This window comes from Hibiscus syriacus, unplaced genomic scaffold (genome assembly GCF_006381635.1).
Source record: "Hibiscus syriacus cultivar Baekdansim isolate YM2019G1 unplaced genomic scaffold, ASM638163v2 tig00117056_pilon, whole genome shotgun sequence".
Taxonomy (NCBI): domain Eukaryota; kingdom Viridiplantae; phylum Streptophyta; class Magnoliopsida; order Malvales; family Malvaceae; genus Hibiscus; species Hibiscus syriacus.
The window spans coordinates 5121807-5142139 of NW_024063539.1; the positions used below are offsets into that span (position 1 = coordinate 5121807).

At 35.3% G+C, this 20333-nt stretch overlaps 1 protein-coding gene and 1 pseudogene across 1 annotated transcript; one reads left to right on the forward strand and one right to left on the reverse strand.

Annotated features, from left to right (window-relative positions):
* Positions 1-7184: 7184 nt before the first annotated feature.
* Positions 7185-8512, forward strand: LOC120197918 (ganglioside-induced differentiation-associated protein 2-like). The gene is made up of 3 exons (XM_039199317.1): positions 7185-7552; positions 7663-7927; positions 8143-8512. Exons 1-3 carry the CDS (start codon positions 7426-7428, stop codon positions 8360-8362), a joined length of 612 nt encoding a protein of 203 aa, XP_039055248.1. The 5' UTR covers positions 7185-7425; the 3' UTR covers positions 8363-8512.
* A 288-nt stretch (positions 8513-8800) lies between these two features.
* Positions 8801-17414, reverse strand: LOC120198440 (annotated as a pseudogene).
* Between the last annotated feature and the right edge of the window lie 2919 nt (positions 17415-20333).

Consider the following 20333-nt stretch of genomic DNA (forward strand, 5'->3'; position numbering starts at 1 on the left):
CCTCAATCTCCAACTTTTATAAAATGGATTCGATTTAATTGGTGTCACTTGACGGGATAGACTTTCATTTTAAAATTATCGAAAGTAACTTTCTTATCCGTTAAGACAGTTACTTTACAACAATATTAAAATGCTCGAATATTACCCTTAATCAATTTATTTTGACTCGAGTCCAGTGATGTTGATGAGGGTATCATGCAATACTTATCAGGACTAAAATGAATTCAAATGCAATCAACATACGCAAAATTAGAATAAAAATAGAATTAAAATATAAGTTATTAAAATATTATGCCAAAATTAAAATAAAATATATAAGGGACTAAAATTTAATGAGCATAAAGTACAGAGATAAAATTATAAACATATAAACTTACAATTAGGGACCGAAATGAAATTTGCATGAAAGTTAGGAGCTACAACCAGAAACTAAAAAACTTAAGGACCCAAGTTAAATGATTCAAATCTCAAAGGTTTAGCCAAAACATTTACCCCTCCCTATGTAAAACACAGCTTTACAACTATTGAAACAATTCTGTTTTGACGAATAAATATATATATATTATTTTAAACATAAACTAAACCCTAGCTTTATTCTATTTCCCTTTTTTTATTTTAAAGTTTTCCCCTGTGCAGCTTCTCTCCTTCTTCAGTTTCCCTCTTTCACTTGTTCGGTCAAGAACACTAAAGAGATTCCAAAGCTTCCCAAGCTCGCACGATCTCACTTAAGCTACCATCATCGTTCGAAGCCCCAAGCCCTATATCCGGCTACCATACCCAACGATCCCATCATTCTCCTTACTTTTTTTTATTTTTTTAAGTTTCAATTTTTTTCATGATTAATCTAACTCCTCCTATTTCCAGTGGTCAGTAACAACAACGAATCTCGATTACACTAGAACACTCAGATCGAGCCTTAAATCGAACATGCAAGGGTTCACTCGAGACTCCTTTTTTTTTTGAAGGTAAATGATATCTCCCTATTCTTTACATAATATATTTATTAAGAATGAAAATTGATATGACTCTGTTGATTTTAAGAAAAATAAAGAAAACAATGTTTAAAGAAAATACTGGGTTAGCACTGTGTTGTGAATAAGTGAATTAAAAATCTTTGTATTGCTTTATTTTTCTGAAATAAAAAAAAACTCTTAAATGGATTATTTTTTTTATTGAAGATTCGGGAAGAAAATTTGGGTTCTGTTCTTTTAATCGAGGGAAATGAACAAACTTGCACTAATTTTTTTTTGTGTTACAAATAATACAAACATGCATATAAAAAGAAACTGGAAAATAAAGAGAAAACCAAATAATAATACCTCGAATCCCTGGTATTTCTATTGCTTTCTCCTTTTTAATATAACATTGATATTCCTATTACACTGATTTTACTGTTTTTCTTTCTGAATCTCTCTCTTCCTTTTTTTCCGTTGAAATTTCCCCTATTTATGGTTGTTTCGAATCCACTTTTTTTCTTCAATTAGTGCTGAAGCAGGTATCTTTAATCCCGTAATTTTCGGGATTTGCTTTTTTTATTCAAAGGTTTAGGTAAACTTAATCTTTTGTGTTGACATTGGTTTCAATCCAGTCACATTTGCTGAGATGGCCAGATGATGACAACTTCTAGAAGTATTTGGTGGTGTCTCTATGTTGGCTTGGCACTGCAGTAGGAGACATGCGTGGATGACAGTTGAAGTTGATGGCAGCTTGCTTTAGGATTAGGATTTTAGCAAATCCTAAATTCATTATGGGGGGTTACTGAACCGGGTCACATGGGCTTGAACCAACATCTTGTAATTCGGTTGATATTTGTAATTGGGTCTTGGGCCTGTAAAATATAATATGTAACATTAATAATCATAATAATAATAATAATATATTAAAAGACGGGACGAAAAGTTAGTGTCGACAGAAACAAAGGATTGTGTACCAAAAGTAATATGCTGATAGGAAATATAATATGAAATGGGATAATTGGAAGTAGAAATAGAATTACAAATGAAATCAGTTAACCATTGAGGTTGTTTAGAAACCCTAGTAGATTTCCTAACCAAGACTGGAGCTACTGGACCTATAGGATTTTCTAGTTGTTGTGATGATTGCCTAGATTCAGAACTGGAAGGAGAATCAGATGAAGCAACAGGAACAATTTGTTTCCCAAAAGAGAGGTCTAAAAATTCAGAATCATGAATGAAATGAGTAGAAGAAAAGAAAGAATCACTTTGAACAGGAAAGTGAAAGGGAAATACATGTTCATGAAAAATAACATCCCTATTGACAAAAAAATTCTTAGAGGTAAGATCAAACAAGAGATAGCCTTTTTGAGTGTTTGAGTATCCCATAAAAACAAAAGGCAAAGCTCTAGGAGCAAACTTATCAGTTTGTTTAGGAACAGTAGCATAACATAAACAACAAAAAACTTTCAGAATAGACATATCAGGAGGTTTGTGATAAAGAATTTCATAAGGTGTTTGCCATTGTAAAACAGAAGAAGGGAGTCTGTTTATAAGGAAACAAGCTGTCAAGACACATTCACCCCAGAATTTAATAGGCACTTTTGAATGAAAACGTAAAGCCCTAGCTACTTCTAAAAGATGTCTATGTTTTCTTTCTGCAACTTCATTTTGCTGTGGAGTTTGAACACAAGAACTTTGATGCAAAATACCAAGAGAAGAAAAAAAGGAGAGCAATAAGAATTGAAAAATTCTGTACCATTGTCACTTCTAATTATTTTAGTAACAGAAGCAAATTGAGTGGAGGTAAATGAGAGAAACTGTTTGAGAAACAAAACAACATCATTTTTAAGCCTCAAGAGATAGACCCAAGTCATTCTAGTGCAATCATCAACAATAGTCAAGAAAAACCTATGACCACTATGAGTAGATATCCTATAAGGACCCCATAAATCTATATGAATTAATTCAAAAGGTTTTGATGACCTAGTAGTACTGAGAGGAAATGGTAATCTGGTCTGTTTTGATAAAGTACACACACTGCAAGTATGAATAAACTTTATATCAAATTTATCAGAAACATAAGAGGACAATTTTTTCATAGCAGAAGCAGATGCATGCCCAAATCTAGCATGCCAAAGACTAGTTTTATTGAAAGCAGAAATAGTAGGTACATGATGAACACAAGAATTAACCCCAGAACCAATCAAAGAATTAGAAATCAAACCAGTAGCTCCTTTAGTAGACTCAACAATATAAAGGCCATTAAGCTTTCTACCAATCCCCTTGATCATGCCACTGTAAAGATCCTGCAAGATACAAATGTCAGGATGAAAGGAAAAAATACAGGCATGATCTTTGACAAGCTGAGAAACAGAAAGTAAGTTGTGAGCAAAACTGGGAACAAACAAAACATTAGACAAAACCAGATCAGATGTTAACCTATGAGGCCTTATATGAGACACAAGTTCAATTTGACCATTAGGAAGATGAACATAACGATGGGAAGAACATAAAATTGGAAATTACAAACCCTTGAAATTAGACAAAATGTGGTCAGTAGCATCAGTATCAACTATCCAATGAACGCAAGCACTACTGGAAGTAGGTAAATTACAGGCAACAATACCTGCAAGATTCACACTGGAATCTACGGCGGAGCTTTTGTTCAATAGATGCAAAATCTGATTGTATTGCTCAGAAGTAAAGGTGGGAACAGCTGATACAGGAGAGGAAACCGTCGAAGCATTCTCAGACTCTCCATCCACAGTATGTACAGAATTATCTGTCATAGAAACTGGAGGAGGCTTCTTTCTGTTGAACTTGAAGTCTGGTGGAAAACAGATGAGTCGATAACATCGATCACATCTGTGTCCCTTGATCTTACAGTATTCGCACGTCCCATTGAAACGCCTTCGTTCATTCCCTTTGGAAGTGGTCGTGAACATAACAGAAGTTTCAAGAGGTGTAGCAGACAGCTGAATTCGATGTAATTCCTCTTGAGTTATCATGGAATATGCCTGATTGACGGTTGGAAGAGGCTTCATGATAAGGATCTGACTCCGAATCGCAGAGTAGGTCTCATTGAGGCCCATCAGAAATTGAAAAAGACGCTGTTGAGCCACATGCACTGAATTTTGTTGTGCAACGTCACAATCGCAGGAAGTGAAGGGGACAAGAGCAGTGTATTCATCCCAAATGAGCTTGAGACGAGTGAAATAAACGGATACAGATGAGTCGCCTTGAACGAGGGTAGCAATCGACCGATGTAAATAAAAAACCCTAGAACCATCGATCTTGTCAAAGCGCTCCTTAAGGTCCTTCCAAACAGATTCTACGGTCGAGGCAAAAACGATGCCAGCAGAGAGATCGTTGCTGACAGAATTTAGGATCCATGAGAGTACAAGAGCGTTGCAACGCTCCCATTGAGACTGCATCGGACCGTCATAATCATCTCGTCGACAGCTTCCATCGATAAAGCCAAGCTTGTTCTTGGCCAGAAGAGCGATGCGCATGGAACGGCTCCAGAGACTATAGTTTTCAACGCCAGTGAGCTGAAGAGACACCAATTGAACACCATGTGTATCAGAAGGATGCAAGAAGAGTGGGTGATTTAGATCGAGTGTGATCGCCATAAACCCTAAAAGAAAAGGATTTAGGGAAAAGAAACGAAATGAGAAATCTGTTGGAATGAAAAAGATGTTGCTGCTGAAGGGATACGGGCCAAAACGTTTTAGTGAGAAATGGGCCAAACAGAGAACCCAGGAAGGAACGGCCTGGAAACTGATACCATGTTGAAAATTAGAAAAAACTGAGATTGAATAATTCTGCTTGTATTAGAATGAGTATAATACAAGTATATATACAGTTTTAATCTAACTAACTAACTGAAAATTAGTTAGAATTAAAACAGAAAATAAAAAATTTAACTTCTAACAAATTAAAACTCAAATCTAATATTTTAATGTCCTTAAGTAAAGTTAGAAATTTAAATCTTGACGTTTACGAATAGAACAATTAAGTTGGGAGGACCATCATTATATCTGTAATATCCAATTCGAATTACTTGATTAATAAATTAGAAACTGATAGTTATAAAAAAAAACTAATATTTAATGTGAAATTTTGAATACACGTGTGATACGTACTCACATCGACATGATTGAGATTGTACAAGACTATAGACATTGGAATTGAAGAGTTAATACAGTTATTTTGATTTTATATCACTTACCATCACAATTTTGCTTACTGAAAATGTAGAACATGGTAGATTAGCACTCGTGTAAGGGTCATGATAATGGTTGGTTTATTTAATAACATTTTACAATTTCCTTGCAATATTCTGAATATAACTGAGTTTAATTCCACCGGTTTATAAGTATTACGGAATTATGGCCCTTTCATCAAGTGGTTAGAGCATTAACACAAATAATTAGCATCATACGTAATTTAATATTTTATCAATTAACATTCAAATATCATATTTGTCTATAAATATGAACAGAAAAACATCATATTTATGAAAATTATGAAATAATTGAAATTCAACATTTACTATTTAATTATTCAATAGTTATCATCTCTACTTTTTTATTATCTAAAATATCGATTTTTTAAGGATTTCAAGCCTCGCCATTACCCAAAACAACAAGAATTTAAACATAATTGCTAAATGATGTTTTAGGGGGCTTAGTTATCAAAATCAAAAGGAAACATGGTTGAAATAATAATTAAATTTGTAATTACGTATTAAATTAAAAATATTGTAAATTAAGGAGGACTGAAAATGCAATTATTTCAAAGATTCATAAAACACAAATTACCCTATTAAGTTAGGTCAAATCACGGATCAAAATGTTGAAGTAATATCATTTTAACGGACTTGTTATTACTTAAAAATTAAAACGACATTGTTCTGGATCTTTTATATAAATTCACAATATATCTTTTTCCCATTATCGACGACATCATTAAGACATGATATTTCAATATAGCTTCCTTTCAATCTTCTAAACATGTAAGTTTATAATTTCATAAATTATTTAATAAATAATATATATATATTATTTTTCATATTATTTTATATTGTAATGTTATTTAATAAATTATATATAATTTAAAATTATAAAATATAGTTATAATATTATTTTCTAAACAGTTTTTTTAGGATAAAATATTTATGAGAATATAAATAAGTTAAAGAAATGATGGGAAGAGACAATTTGTAAAAAAAAATTAGCGTCAAAAGATCAAATAAAAAACACAACCTTAAACAACGAAATTCTAAGAAGAGTACGTTTGTTGTTAAAAATAAGAATTGGAGTTACATAAGTATTTTATAGCGGTAGAAGAGCATTTGGTTCAAATTTGAACAAAAAAGAACTTAAAATGAATGAGAAATCGAAGAAATAAGGAAATCATGTAAAGTTAAGGGACTAAATTGAAAAAATAAAAATTTTGTTGTCAAAAAAGGAATTGAAGATAAATATGTAATCCATACTGATTTAGGAATACATGATTCGAATTTATAAGAAAATATATTTAAAATAAAGGAAGAATTGAAATGAATACATAAATCAAAACCAAATTGTAAATCTGTTAAATTACTTAGCCAAATGTTCAATTTTTCGATTTACTTGAAATGTTTAAGATCAAAGTTGACTTGAGCAGTATACTCGAAATTTGAGCTAATTTGAATGACTAGAACAACTCAAAATTTTTTCTTAAAAAAGAATTCAAAAAGTTTGAGTCGAATAAAGTTTTATTTCCACATACGAAATCACACAATATGTAGAGCAAAGTTTAAGTATTGAATATTAAAATCCGAGCTTATCCATAATATAAATGAGTCTAATTTTTTGTTTAGGCCTAATTTTGAAATCTAATAATTTTGTTCAAACTCTCTAATTTTAACTAATAATTTGATCCTTAAACAAGTATAATATGATACTTGTTCATTAAATTCAAAGTTATTATTTTTGAATAAAATTATATAAATTTTAAAATCTTTTTTCACTAATTTTAAATAATATTTAAAAAATACAAAACTAATTATAAAATAAACAAAATAAATATTGATTGATTAAAATTATAAATTAAATATATCGAAATAAAAATTAAATAATATTAAACAAAAACCCAAACCAAATATTACGATTTAACTCAACTTTAATTTTTTATCAAAATTTTTACTCGGTCTTAATTGTGTATTTGATAACACCATGCGAGGTGGACCCCAAACGTGTCAGTGACTCAAATCATAACTCCACCGAGTTGAGACAGACTCACTCGCATCCAAAACGGAAGATTCCTTATAATATACCGTTCTTAACCCAATCTTCGCTCGAAACTCGTAACCCCGCTTACGGACAAAGCCACCCCTTTCCTATATAAATCAAGCCATCTTCTTCCCCCTTTCCCCCCACAAATTTTAAATCTCTTGAAACCCATTCCCACTCAAAAAAAAATAATGACTTCTTCCACCCTCTCTGAGTCAGAGCAAGACCATCTCTTGGAGAAACTCGATGTCTTCAAGGTCCAAGGCCGAGATAAACGCGGCCGTAGTGTTCTTCTCATTATCGGCAAGCACTTTCCTGGTAAAGCAAACAACAACATATTGCATGTTTTGTTTTGTAAGTTTTCTGGGAAATTTATTTTTATCTATTTTAATCTGATTGCGTTTTAATTTATTTTGAATGGGGATTAGCTCGGATGGTTAGCTGCGAGGTTTTGAAGAAGTATTTGGAAGAAAAGATTTACCCTAAATTAGAGGAAAAGCGTTTCTCTGTGGTTTATATACATACAGATGTTCAAAGGAGTGAAAATTTCCCTGGAATCTCAGTTCTCAGATCAATCTACGATGCTATTCCGATGAAAGTCAAGAACAATATCCAGGCTGTTTATTTCTTGCATCCCGGTTTACAGTCTCGGCTTTTCCTTGCCACTTTCGGCCGTCTGTTTTTCAATGGAGGGTGAGGATCTCTTTTGTTTATTATAGCATTATTGAATTTCGAATCAAACATGATAAAGCAACCCCAGGCCAACTCTGGTCCCACTTTAACCATTGACGATAATGATAAAACATGATCGTGTCGATAGTGCTTTTTTTGTTTGATTCCCACACTTTTTAGTTGAAGGGGTGGTTTTGATGGTAGATTTGTTTTGAATTATTATATTTGGATTGCAGGTTGTATTCGAAGCTCAAGTATGTGAGTAGGCTTGAATTTCTGTGGGACCATGTGAGGAGGATGGGGATTAAAGTACCTGAGTTTGTGTATGATCACGATGACGAGCTCGAGTACCGTCCGATGATGGATTACGGATTGGAAAGTGACCACCCTCGAGTTTACTCCCGGCCACCCTTGAAGGATCCGGTTTCGGTGTACTCTATGAGGTGCATAGCTTAAGTTTTAATCGAGTGTTTAAAAGCTAAAACTGTAGATTTTTTGTTGATACGTTCATGGCTTTTTTGGGTTGTTAATAGAGGAGCTTTTTAGGTTTTTTGATATTGTACAAAGTGGAAGTTTGTGTAAATAGTCCGACTTCATTGGCTGAGTATCGACTGAGTCGGACCAAAATCTCTCAGGCAACATGGATAAAATCTAACTGTCGAAATGAAAGGGTAAAACAGGGGAAGCCCTTGTTTTTTTAAACAAATTTTAATTATAAACTTGGCCATTTGTTTTTCTAAGGGATAAAGACAGAAGGAGACGATGTATAATGTTTGTATTTGCCAAAATTTCAGAAAGATACAAAAAAAAAGGGCAAATCCTGTCATCTTGATGCCTAAAGTTGTCGTGTTACTATATGCAAGAGCCAAGAGCCCAAAGAATGAAACAATATTATCACGTAAAAGCAGCGATTAGTTGCTCATCACTGTAAGAATTTGCAGATACTGGATCAGATCGAGTTTGGTAATGGTAACCTTCATCTTTAATTTGTTTGCACAAGATCCACAGCCCATAACGTATGACTTTTATCTTAGGATGCATATAGTCTCCGATGACGAAGACGTGAACACAGTCTTTTAGTTCGATCCAGCAATATCAGCTTCTAGACTCTCCACGTTTTGTCTTGCCCAAGGCGATACAGATGCTCGATAGTAAGTCATACGCAGATGATTCTTGGGATCCAAACTCCATGAGTTTCTCTTCGGAATGCAGTGTTCTAGGGTAGCGGATTCAATGAACTCCTTAGCTTCATCGAGCTTTCCTGCACGGTCCAGCATATCTACCATGCAAGCGTAGTGTTTTACTCTAGGAACCATTCTGAACTTATCAGACATCATGTTGAAATAAGCCCGACCTCTTCCCACCAACCCCATGTGGCTACAAGCTGAAAGAATGTTGACAAATGTAACATAATCTGCCTCTGTTACTGTTAAAACTGTTATGAACACAGTTCAAAAACCAGAAATAAAAGGAGAGAAAGTAAAGGGAAAAACAGAATGTAGGCTAATCGAAAAATCTATTTAGCCTTGATCCGAAGATCTATTAATATAGCCACGCTGGTTGCTGAGTTACCACTGTGAGATTAACCCAATATACAGCTGGCTTAACCACCTAACAACCTTAACAGAAAGCAGTTATAAAATGCAGCAACAAACCAATCCAGTTGGCACACCTTCCTGCTGAAACTTACTCTCCAACATTCACCCTGCTTTTCAACTTCTTCAAGCATAAAGAACCTCAACATTTGTGCAACTGAAGTCTTTGCAATGAGAACACATTGAGCTTTTGGCATAATTCCTGAAACCGAGTTGTAATTAACGGCTTTGTCAACACATCTGCAATTTGATAGTGTGCTGGAACATAATTGACGACAAGTTGTTTGTCCGTGACCTTTTCCCTAACAAAGTGAACATCTAAGTCCACATGTTTAACTTTAGCATGCAAGACTGGATTAGCAGCCATGGCAACAGTTAAAACTGTTATGAACACAGTTCAAAAACCAGAAATAAAAGGAGAGAAAGTAAAGGGAAAAACAGAATGTAGGCTAATCGAAAAATCTATTTAGCCTTGATCCGAAGATCTATTAATATAGCCACGCTGGTTGCTGAGTTACCACTGTGAGATTAACCCAATATACAGCTGGCTTAACCACCTAACAACCTTAACAGAAAGCAGTTATAAAATGCAGCAACAAACCAATCCAGTTGGCACACCTTCCTGCTGAAACTTACTCTCCAACAGTTACTTCCAGTAGCATCTCGTCTAAAAGTCTGAGATCTTCATTTCCATGCCCATTCTGAGCAAGCCCTGATATCATCGCATTCCATGACACTGTATCTTTCCATGGCATCCTTCTAAAGACTTGGCTCCAAGCCTCCCATCTTCAAGCCTCCCACACTTTGCATACATGGTTGAAAGAGCACTTCCCATTGGTACTTTGAAACCAAAGACGAGCTTAATGGTACATGCATGGACTTTCTTTCCTTGTTCCAACGCAGCAAGAGACGAACTAGCTTTTAGAATAGTGGCCATTGTGAGCTCATTCGGTATATTCCCCTTGATCCGCATTCTACCATACAAAATTCATTGCATTTTCGATCTCCCCATTTTGCACGTATCCTTCAAACACGGAACTCCATAAAACCATATCAGAATGTATTAAATCATCAAACACCTTCCGAGCATCTAACATACTACCACATTTTGCATACATATGTACCAAAGCCGTCATTATGTATACTTGCTATTCTTATCCCAATTTCAACAGGTAACCATGCACTTGCTTTCCTTCTTCAGCGGCAGGTATATAATCACTACAAGCATTAAGAACCCCTACAAGAGTAAATTCGCTAGGTATGATTTCGGCGAAATGCATATCCAATAACAACATGAGAGCCTTTAAGGACTTCCCACTTTGTGAATAACCAGTGATTATCACCGACCATGTAATCAAATTCTTATTGCCCGATAATTGAAATGCCTTAAGTGCGTCATCCAAGCTCCAACATTTACCATACATTGTAACAAGAGTGTTAATAGAGACAAACACCAATAACCCGTTTCTGATAGCAAGGCAATGTATTTCCTTACCGGTGACAAGAAGCTCGAGATCCGCCAATGCGCTAAGTGTTAGAGTATTGTTCTAGATGTGGTAGTTAGTTAGTTGACTGTTGGCTAGTTTGTTGTAACAGATTTCTATTCAGTTGGGCTAATTAGTTAAGCCTTGATTGTTGTATATGTAGTGGGCCAGTCTACTATCCCAGACCAATGAATGTAATTCTTCTGTAAGCCTTTTGTATGTTCAGCTGTTATTGACTTTAGTCAATCTTTTCAGTTATCTTCAACCTTGATTCTCCCATTCTCTCTTAATCAACCTTTGCTAGTTTACTGTATCCCAACTTGATCGTTTCTTGTCATGGTATCATTCGCCAAAGTTCCTGCGGCCTTTTGACTTCCGTCCTTCTTCAATTTTGTTGTTGCATCATCGCTTGCCCTAATAGTACAAATTGATGCAAATTGCCCGTTGACATCTTTCGGCTTCTTGACAAAGTGGATTTTCGTCTTTGCTTTGTTCTCAGGTTGATTTGTCGCATCTTCTCCACTCTAGTTGCTCTTCGATTCTTGATTGATTCGTCGCTTTTTCTTCGCTCTTCGGTGGATCTTCGATTCTGGTGAGATCGTTTTTATTTTTCATTGGCTTAATATTCTGCATTCAGTTCCTTCTTGATTTCTAGTTGAAAGCTTGTGTTTAGACTTCTATCTGTATTGCGTTCTGTATGGCAAACATTGTGGATGAAAGTATTCTAAATGCTACTGGTAGTTCTGCTTCTGCTGCCTCTAATAGACTGTTTTCTACTAAGAAGATTAACGTCACTCTAGATGATCACAATTATCTGATATGGCATCAAAAAATCTTTCTTACTATTAAAACGCATAGACTTCAGAAGTATATAGATTTTAACGTTTCATGGCCTACACAGTATGTTACTTCAGATGGTGTAGTTAGTTTGAACCATGAGTATAAGCTTTATGAGGAGCAAGATGGAGCTCTTGCTTCGTGGTTTCTCTCTACTATTAGTGAGGAAGTTTTGCCTCATCTCATAGGTCTCAATACGCAGCTGAAATCTAGAGTACATTGCATAGGTTATACAATGGTATGACTACTTCTAGGTTAATGTCCTATAGGAGAATGCTTCATTCTCAGAGGAAGGGAGAGCTGAGTATGAGAGATTACTTGATGAAAATCAAGTATGTTTATGACAATCTAGCTAGCTGTGGAGAGATAATATCATAACATGAACATATCAGAACATGAACATATCACTGCTATTTTGAATGGATTGCCACATGAGTTTGAATCAGTTATCACTGTTATAATTGCTACTCCCACTCCTCCAGATTTAAGATCTGTTAGCACTATATTACTGGATGCTAACACTAGACAGTCACATTCTTTTAATCATGTCACAGCTTGTGCTCATGTTACTGCTCAAGCTACAAATGATCAAGTGGTCTCTAATAATATGTCACAGTCTGAATATCAAAATAAGGGTGAATTTGTTGATAATTCAGGTAAAAACTTCAATAATAACATCAATAATAACATCAATAATAGGGGTAGAGGTTGAGAGTGATTTTCATCATATAGACCACGGTGTCAATTGTGTGGCAGAATGGGACATCTTATTGAAAGATGCTATTATATGTTTGATATGAGCTACAAGAATGAATCATCTCGCCCTACACAGAATAATAATAATAAAGGTTATTCCAATGTTCAAGCCAATGTCAGCTCTTATAATTCAAGCAATGACAACTTCACCCCTTATAATTCCTCTTATAACTCGATGTATTATGCTCCTTCACCCTTGATAACAACCCCTCAAGGTTTTGTTTTTCGTCCACAGACTTTTCCTTTTAATGTTCATCATCAGGTCTACTCAAATCCTTACAATATGTCCTCATTTCCTTCTGGAAATCCATCTCAGTCCACTACTGCTACTCATGTCACATCTCAATCTTATATAGCTACACCTAAAACTGTGGATGATAATGTTTGGTATCTAGATTCTGGAGTAACACATCATATAACTAAAGATTTTAGCAACTTGTAGGTTAAAGACACTCACCCTGGAACATGTAGTGTGATTGTTGGTAATGGTAGTTCTCTACCAATACATAGTACCAGTCAATCTTTTTTTTGTGCTAATTCCAATAGGTTTCAATTAAATAAGTTATTGTATGTTCCTAATATTACTAAAAATATGTTATCTGTTTCCAAATTCACTCAGGATAATCAAGTTTTGCTTGAATTTTATCTTAATTTTTGTCAAGTTCGTGACCTGCATACCCAGAAAATTCTATTAAAAGGGAGTGAAGATGGAGGAATGTACAAATTCAATATTGCCATGAATAATTCTGTTGATAATGACAGTTGCTTGCTTACTGGTGATGGGGTTCATGTTAATAATTCTGCTCGTAATTCTTTGTCTTCAATAAGATGTCGTATTGTAAATGCTAGAATGTCTATAGACATATGCCACAAAAGGCTTGGCCATCCTTCTAAAGAAGTTTTACTTTCTGCACTAAAACACTACAATGTAATTCCTTTTGATATAAATAAAGAACAAATGTTGTGCAAAGCATGTCAACTTGCTAAATCATATAAGCTGCCTTTTTATGACTTACACACTGTTTATACACAACCTTTAGATCTTGTAGTGTCTGATGTATGGGGCCCTGCTCCTGTGTATTCTAATGGGTTTAGGTTCTATGTTGCTTTCATTGATGCTCATAGTAGGTACACTTGGATTTACTTTTTAAAACAAAAATCTGAGGTAAAGTATGTTTTTCTTCAATTTTATAGACATGTAGAAAGACAGTTTAGTGTCAAGCTCAAGGTGTTTCAGTCAGATAGAGGGGTGAGTTTGGTGCTCTTCAAGCCTACATGAAAGAGCAAGGCATTGTGCACAAATTGTCATGTCCTCACACTTCAGAACAGAATGGTTTGGTAAAAATGAAGCATCGACAAATAGTTGAGGTAGGTCTTTCTATTCTAGCTCAAGCTTCAATGTCTTTAAGTTTTTGGAATTATGCTTTCTCTAGTGCAGTGTTTCTTATCGATTGCCTACACGGGCATTGGCTGGCATTTCACCATATGAAAAGATTTTTCGTAAAACACCAGATTATAGCTTTTTAAGAGTTTTTAGTTGTGTGTGTTACCCATTTTTAAGACCTTATAATCAACATAAGTTCCAGTTTCGGTCATCTGCCTGTGTTTTCTTGGGTTGTTCTCCTGCTCATAAGGGATACAAATGCTTAGATTTTAGTGGTTGTGTCTATGTGTCGAGACATGTTCGTTTTGAAGAGAATGAGTTTCCTTATCAACAGCTTCAAAACCTTCGTAGTACCTCTACTCTGCCAATGGTAAACAGTCCTACTAGAACTGGTCAAAAGCACTCAAGTGTCAAAAATATTTACTCTCAAAACAGTTTGTTACATCTTTCTTTTCTTTCTTCCACTAACACAGACAATCACAAGTCAATTTTACTATCTTCCACATTACAACAACAAGTGTCAGAATTGTCATCGTCAGTATCATCATCTCATCATTCAAATCTACCATCCTTCACACCTTCAACATCATCACATTCACATGGTTCTTTTTCATCACATCCATCCACTTCATCACCAAATGATGTATCTCCATCACAACCATCCATCTCATCTTCATCTCATCCATTCACAACTACTACATCACTACCATTCTCTCCATCATCATCATCTCCGTTGCTATCACCACCACCGCCATCACGGCTAGTTCAGAATACTCATTCCATGGTCACTCGTGGGAAGACTAGAATTTTTAAACCTAAAGTGTTGCTTGCTGAGATAAATCCTCAAAGCCAGCGAATGTCTATGAAGTATTGCAACATCCTGACTGGTGTGAAGTTGTTCACAGTGAGTATATTGCTCTTATGAAGAATGATACATGGGAGTTAAAGCCTTTTCCACCAACACGCAAAACAGTAGGTTGCAAGTGGCTTTTTAAAGTGAAGAAGAAGCCTGATGGGTCAGTTGACATGTTTAAGGCTCGTCTAGTTGCCAAGGGTTATTCACAAATTGTAGGGAGAGACTTCTCTGAGACATTTAGTCCAGTTGTTCGAGCAGGTACAATAAGGACTGTAATGGCTCTTGATGTCATGAAAAATTGACCGCTTAGACATATCGACATCAAAAATACATTCCCTAATGGGAAGTTAACTAAGGAAATATACATGAGTCAGCCTCCAGTATTTGAGCAGAGAAGTGAAAATGGGAAGGAGTTAGTGTGTTGTTTAAAGAAGACACTTTATGGGCTTAAACAAGCTCCTAGAGCATGGTTTGAGACCTTGAGAAAATTTCTGGTTGAAAGCCTGGGTTTTACTATTTCGAAAGTTGATTCTTCTTTGTTTATCAGAAATACAACATGCTCGCAAGTGCTCTTAATGGTGTGTTGATGATATAGTCATAATAGGAAGTCAGGAAATAGAAGTAGATGCCATAGTGCAAGCAATCAATTAGGAGTTCTCACTTAAAGATTTAGGTCAGTTAGAGCTTTTTTCTTGGAATGCAAGCTAAGCATACTTCAGAAAGCTTGATTTTAAATCAGAATAAGTATATTTCTGAGTTGTTAAAAAGATCAAGCTTAGATGAGTCAACACCCACACCTACTCCTATGGTTATTACTCCCAAGCTTAAGGCAAATGATGGATAGTTGTTTGGTGATGTTCAACTCAATTGTAGCATTGTAGGAGGTTTACAATATGTATGTTTAACAATACCTAACATAGCCTATGCTGTTAACAAGGTTAGCCAGTCCATGTGATACTCATTAGAGGGTAGTGAAACGCATATTGAGATATCTTAGTGGTACACTTGAGCATTGTTTATTTTTTTACTCAAACTGGAAATTTCAGCCTAGTCTACTACACTGATGCAGACTGGGCAGCATCGGTGGAAAATAGACGATCCACAACAGGTTATTGCATATATCTTGGAGGCAACCCGATTGCATGGTGTTCCAAGAAACAAAGTGTTGTATCTAGGTCCACATCAGAAGCATAATACAGAAGTCTTGCTAATTCTGTTTCTGAATTGATTTGGGTTGAGAAACTACTTCATGAAATTAGGATTGCTGTAACTGGAAAGCCAATTGTGTGGTGTGATAACACCTCTACAATTTATATGGCTGCAAATCCGACACATCATACTTGTATAAAGCATGTAGAGATTGATATTCATTTTGTAAGGGAAAGAGTTCTGGCATAATAATTTAGTGTGAATTTTGTTCCTTCTGCAGAACAAATGAATGATATACTTATCAAGTTATTGTCACCTGCAGTATTTAGTGATATGCACTCTCGTCTTGGTGTAAAGTTTTGGGCAGAAATCAACAGTATCATCCATGAGAAACAAATCTGAAGAAACCAGGAAATTGTTGAAGTGGCAATTCAGGTCATAAAGAAAACCATGAGAATGTTAGAGTATTGTTGTAGATGTGGTAGTTAGTTAGTTGACTGTTGGTTAGTTTGTTGAAACAGATTTCTATTCAGTTGGGCTAATTAGTTAAGCCTTGATTGTTGTATATATAGTGGGTCAGTCCACTATCCCAGCCCAATGAATGTAATTCTTCTCTAAGCCTTTTGTACGTTCAGCTGTTATTGACTTTAGTCAAGCTTTTCAGTTATCTTCAACCTTGATTCTCCCGTTCTCTCTTAATCAACCTTGCTAGTTTACTGTATCCCAGCTTGATCGTTTCTTGTCACTAAGGACACTGGATAACGCATACTCATTCACTTTCTCATCTCCTAAACGCATCAATTTAAAAAATTCAGAACCCTCCACAGCAGACCTTTGCGTTGCGTACCCAGAAATCATCGCAGCCAAAGAAAATGAATTCCGTTCCGGTATTTCATCTAACACCTTACGAGCCTCAACCAAATAACTTGCTTTACAGTACGTACTCTCAAGAGAGCTCTAGACGAACACATCACCAGAGCTGTCGGTTTTAATCGCAAGCGTGTGTGCTTGCATCCCACCGAAAACATCCGATAAATTCTAAGCGGCAGTGAAAACGCCGGCGAAGGTGTTGGGATTAGGCAAGACATTCTCTGCTCGCATTCGCTGGAAGAATTCCATGGAAAACGAAGATCATTTCGGGCCTTGTTTAGAGTATCCACTGATGATGCAGTTCCACGAGACAACTTCTTTGTCTTGTATATTATCGAATACACGCTTGGCTCGTAACAAGTCCCCGCATTTGGCGTATAAGATAACGAGGTTGTTCGAAAGGTATACGCAGGAAAAGGATCAGGCTTTTACTATTCAAGCATGTATGGCACGTCCTCGCAACAAGTTTTTCTGCTTTGTACATTGAACGAGTTCCGAAAAAAGGGAGCCGTGTCGGGGAGAAGTCATCAACTCTGTAAAGCTTGGGTTTTGGCTTTCGTTGATAAAACATCGCTTAACTGACTCCTATCGGTTGAACCTAGCGATTGTAAATTGAATAAATTAGCCTGGGAGAATGATTAATGGATTTCTACAAAACTCATCCGAATTAATTAAGCAACTGAGAGTGTTTAAAAAAAAGAAGACGACATCGCCCAACTGAGAGCATCAGCGCAAAGCATTAAAAGATCAAAGATAGAGCTCAAAACTCTTGCCAAAAAACTAATCTTTATGGACCCACAAATAGCTCAAGCCAGTTAACCCAGACCAGGTAACCCCTTTCGATGCTCCAGATTTCTTATTTTTCCACCGGTTTAGACACCGAAATATGATCTTATATTAGGGAGACAAATATCTAAAATTTTAAGACAAATGAATTTATAAAATTTAAAAAGGATGAATAAAAAAGATAAAGATTTTTTTTAAAATATATGATAATTTAAAATTTTCATGGATGATTGAGATTAATGCTTGAGATTTTCCGCATAGTTGAATTCCTTACCTTTGCAAACCTAGTCAAGTCAATCACTTTATCATGTAAATCGCTTCGATTCTCTGTGAAAGATGTTATCTATCGACAAAAACAGCCAAAATGGTGATGGAAAGCAGCTTCCAAGACTGAAATTATAAAATACTAGTAAAATAATGTTATATACGTATAGAGGAATGCAATGATGGAGGTGCATGAGGAAGTATGATAATTGCATGAGAATTGAGAGGTGGTCCGCATGCATCAAAAGTGAAAAAGGGAGCTTAGCTTTGCCACAGTGAGCCAAAAATCATGGATGCATGGCCACATATACACATCCTTATTGGTATTCATTTCTCAACCTCGTTAACATTATATATAAATATATAACTTGCAACAATTACATCATAGAATAAAACAACATTGTCCCTACGATTGCATTATAGCATAAGAGCTAGCTTTCCAAAAAGTAAAACAGGAAAAGTATACGAGAATAAAAGTTGACACTTGAAATATCACAAGGCGCAGGGAACAAAGCGCATAAGCTTTCCTTGAACAAAAGCTAGCTACCCAAGATTAATGATGTGCATTAAATTAAAAAGGCCCTAATATCAAAATCCTTTGATATGATTAGCCAGTTTTCAATTCTTTATGTGATACCCCTTTTTCCCGTCACCGATGAAACCTTTTTTACCCTACTGAAAAAGTTGCAGACAGAAAGCCTAAACCAATATCCTGCAGTAATTATTGTTTATTGAAAGAATTAAAACAGTCAAAACTTCCATACATTTTCATTCAAAGTTCATGGACCTTTTCTTTCCAACTTTTTAATATGATATTGATCTAATATAAGAAATTATTACTGAGTTTGTTGGGTAAATGCACTCCCTCAGCATGGCTTGAAATGATATTGACCTGACATGACATTTAATTGAGCATGCATTTGGTTACACTATCATTTAATGTAGTCATTAATTTCTGTCTTAGTGAGAAATAAACAATTATTATATACATTTTGTTTGGTCATCAATAATATTTGCCATATAGGGTTCATTTACAGCTATACAGACAATGCTGGGATCTTCTGCAATAAATTTTGACAGAAATCCAATAATACTGCATCTGTAAGGTTTTATTAGCTTTGCAAATCTTAAGAACATGACATGAAACTTATACAGGTAAATAAGGTCTGGGGCAATGAGACTAGTTAAGTGTTTCTGTGATAAGTAGGTTGTTGTAATACTGTTTTTTTGGGGGCAAAAGAATTTAAATCAATCTAAAATGTTCCATTGTCCCAATGATTCTATCATGGCTCTGACAGTACCTCGGTATGGTAACTGGTATGTTCCTGGAGAGGGGCTGATGGCACATTGAGGGAACAAAGTCAATACATCAGTTTGTAGCTTCATTGATCCTGCAATTTTCAAACAAATACCGATACCCTTTTGTCTGATTTTGTATATTTTGAACCGTGTAAATCTGCAAACAATTAATTGGGCATGGTTGGGTCTTGTGGGCAGATTTAAAGCAATAAATGGTGCAGTACTGTGTCATTACTAATCTTACTCATACATGCAAGTATATTTGTGGGAATTTGTTCTCTCTTTAAAATATTAACCTCTGGGAATTAAAAAAAGAGGAAATTTGACCATTACCATACTAATTATTAGATCAGAGCAAAAATACACACACAAACATGCACATGAAAAAAAAAATACGAAGAAAGAAGAGCTCGCATATAGGTCGTGGGAGAGATGAGTGTGACGTTTCAATCGACAAAAGGGATAGATTTTGATTTTTTAGATTTCATTTATTCTCCAGCCAAAGACCAACAACCAGATCATATGCAGTAATATATATCAGACAGAGAACTAGAGGCAAAACATAGAAACATAGGGGGTCTGGTTTTCTGTCTGATCTAGTGAAAGATGTTACACTGGCTGTTGTTGAGCTTTTGACTTGATACAAACCCTTTTTCCCTACTAACAAATTCATAATGGCTTCATAAATACCGGATGAAAGAGAGACACTTGTGATTTTGTGAGTGACATTCATCAGTTAGTAGGCATGGCTAGCTATCGAAGAATTTAAAAATGAGTGTTCATTTCCCTATGTATTAAACTAAATGTGGTTATTATTGTTCATGGGTCGGGTTTTTAGTCCACCCGACTTGATTCGAGAATAATGAGTCTTCCACCTGAGACTCGACCCGACATATAATTTAAAAATTTAACCCGACCCGACCCGACATATAACTTAAAATCTCGACCCAAAATAATAATAAAAAATTTATTTAATAAAAACAGTGACTTAATTGGAAAAAATAATATATAGAGGGGTATTATTATAATTATTCCTAAATATATAAGGTAAAATTATATATTTTTCGGGTCGAACCGAGTCGGATATTTTTCACCATAAACCCGAACCTATCCCGAACATCGCATTTTAAAAAAACTGACACGAATC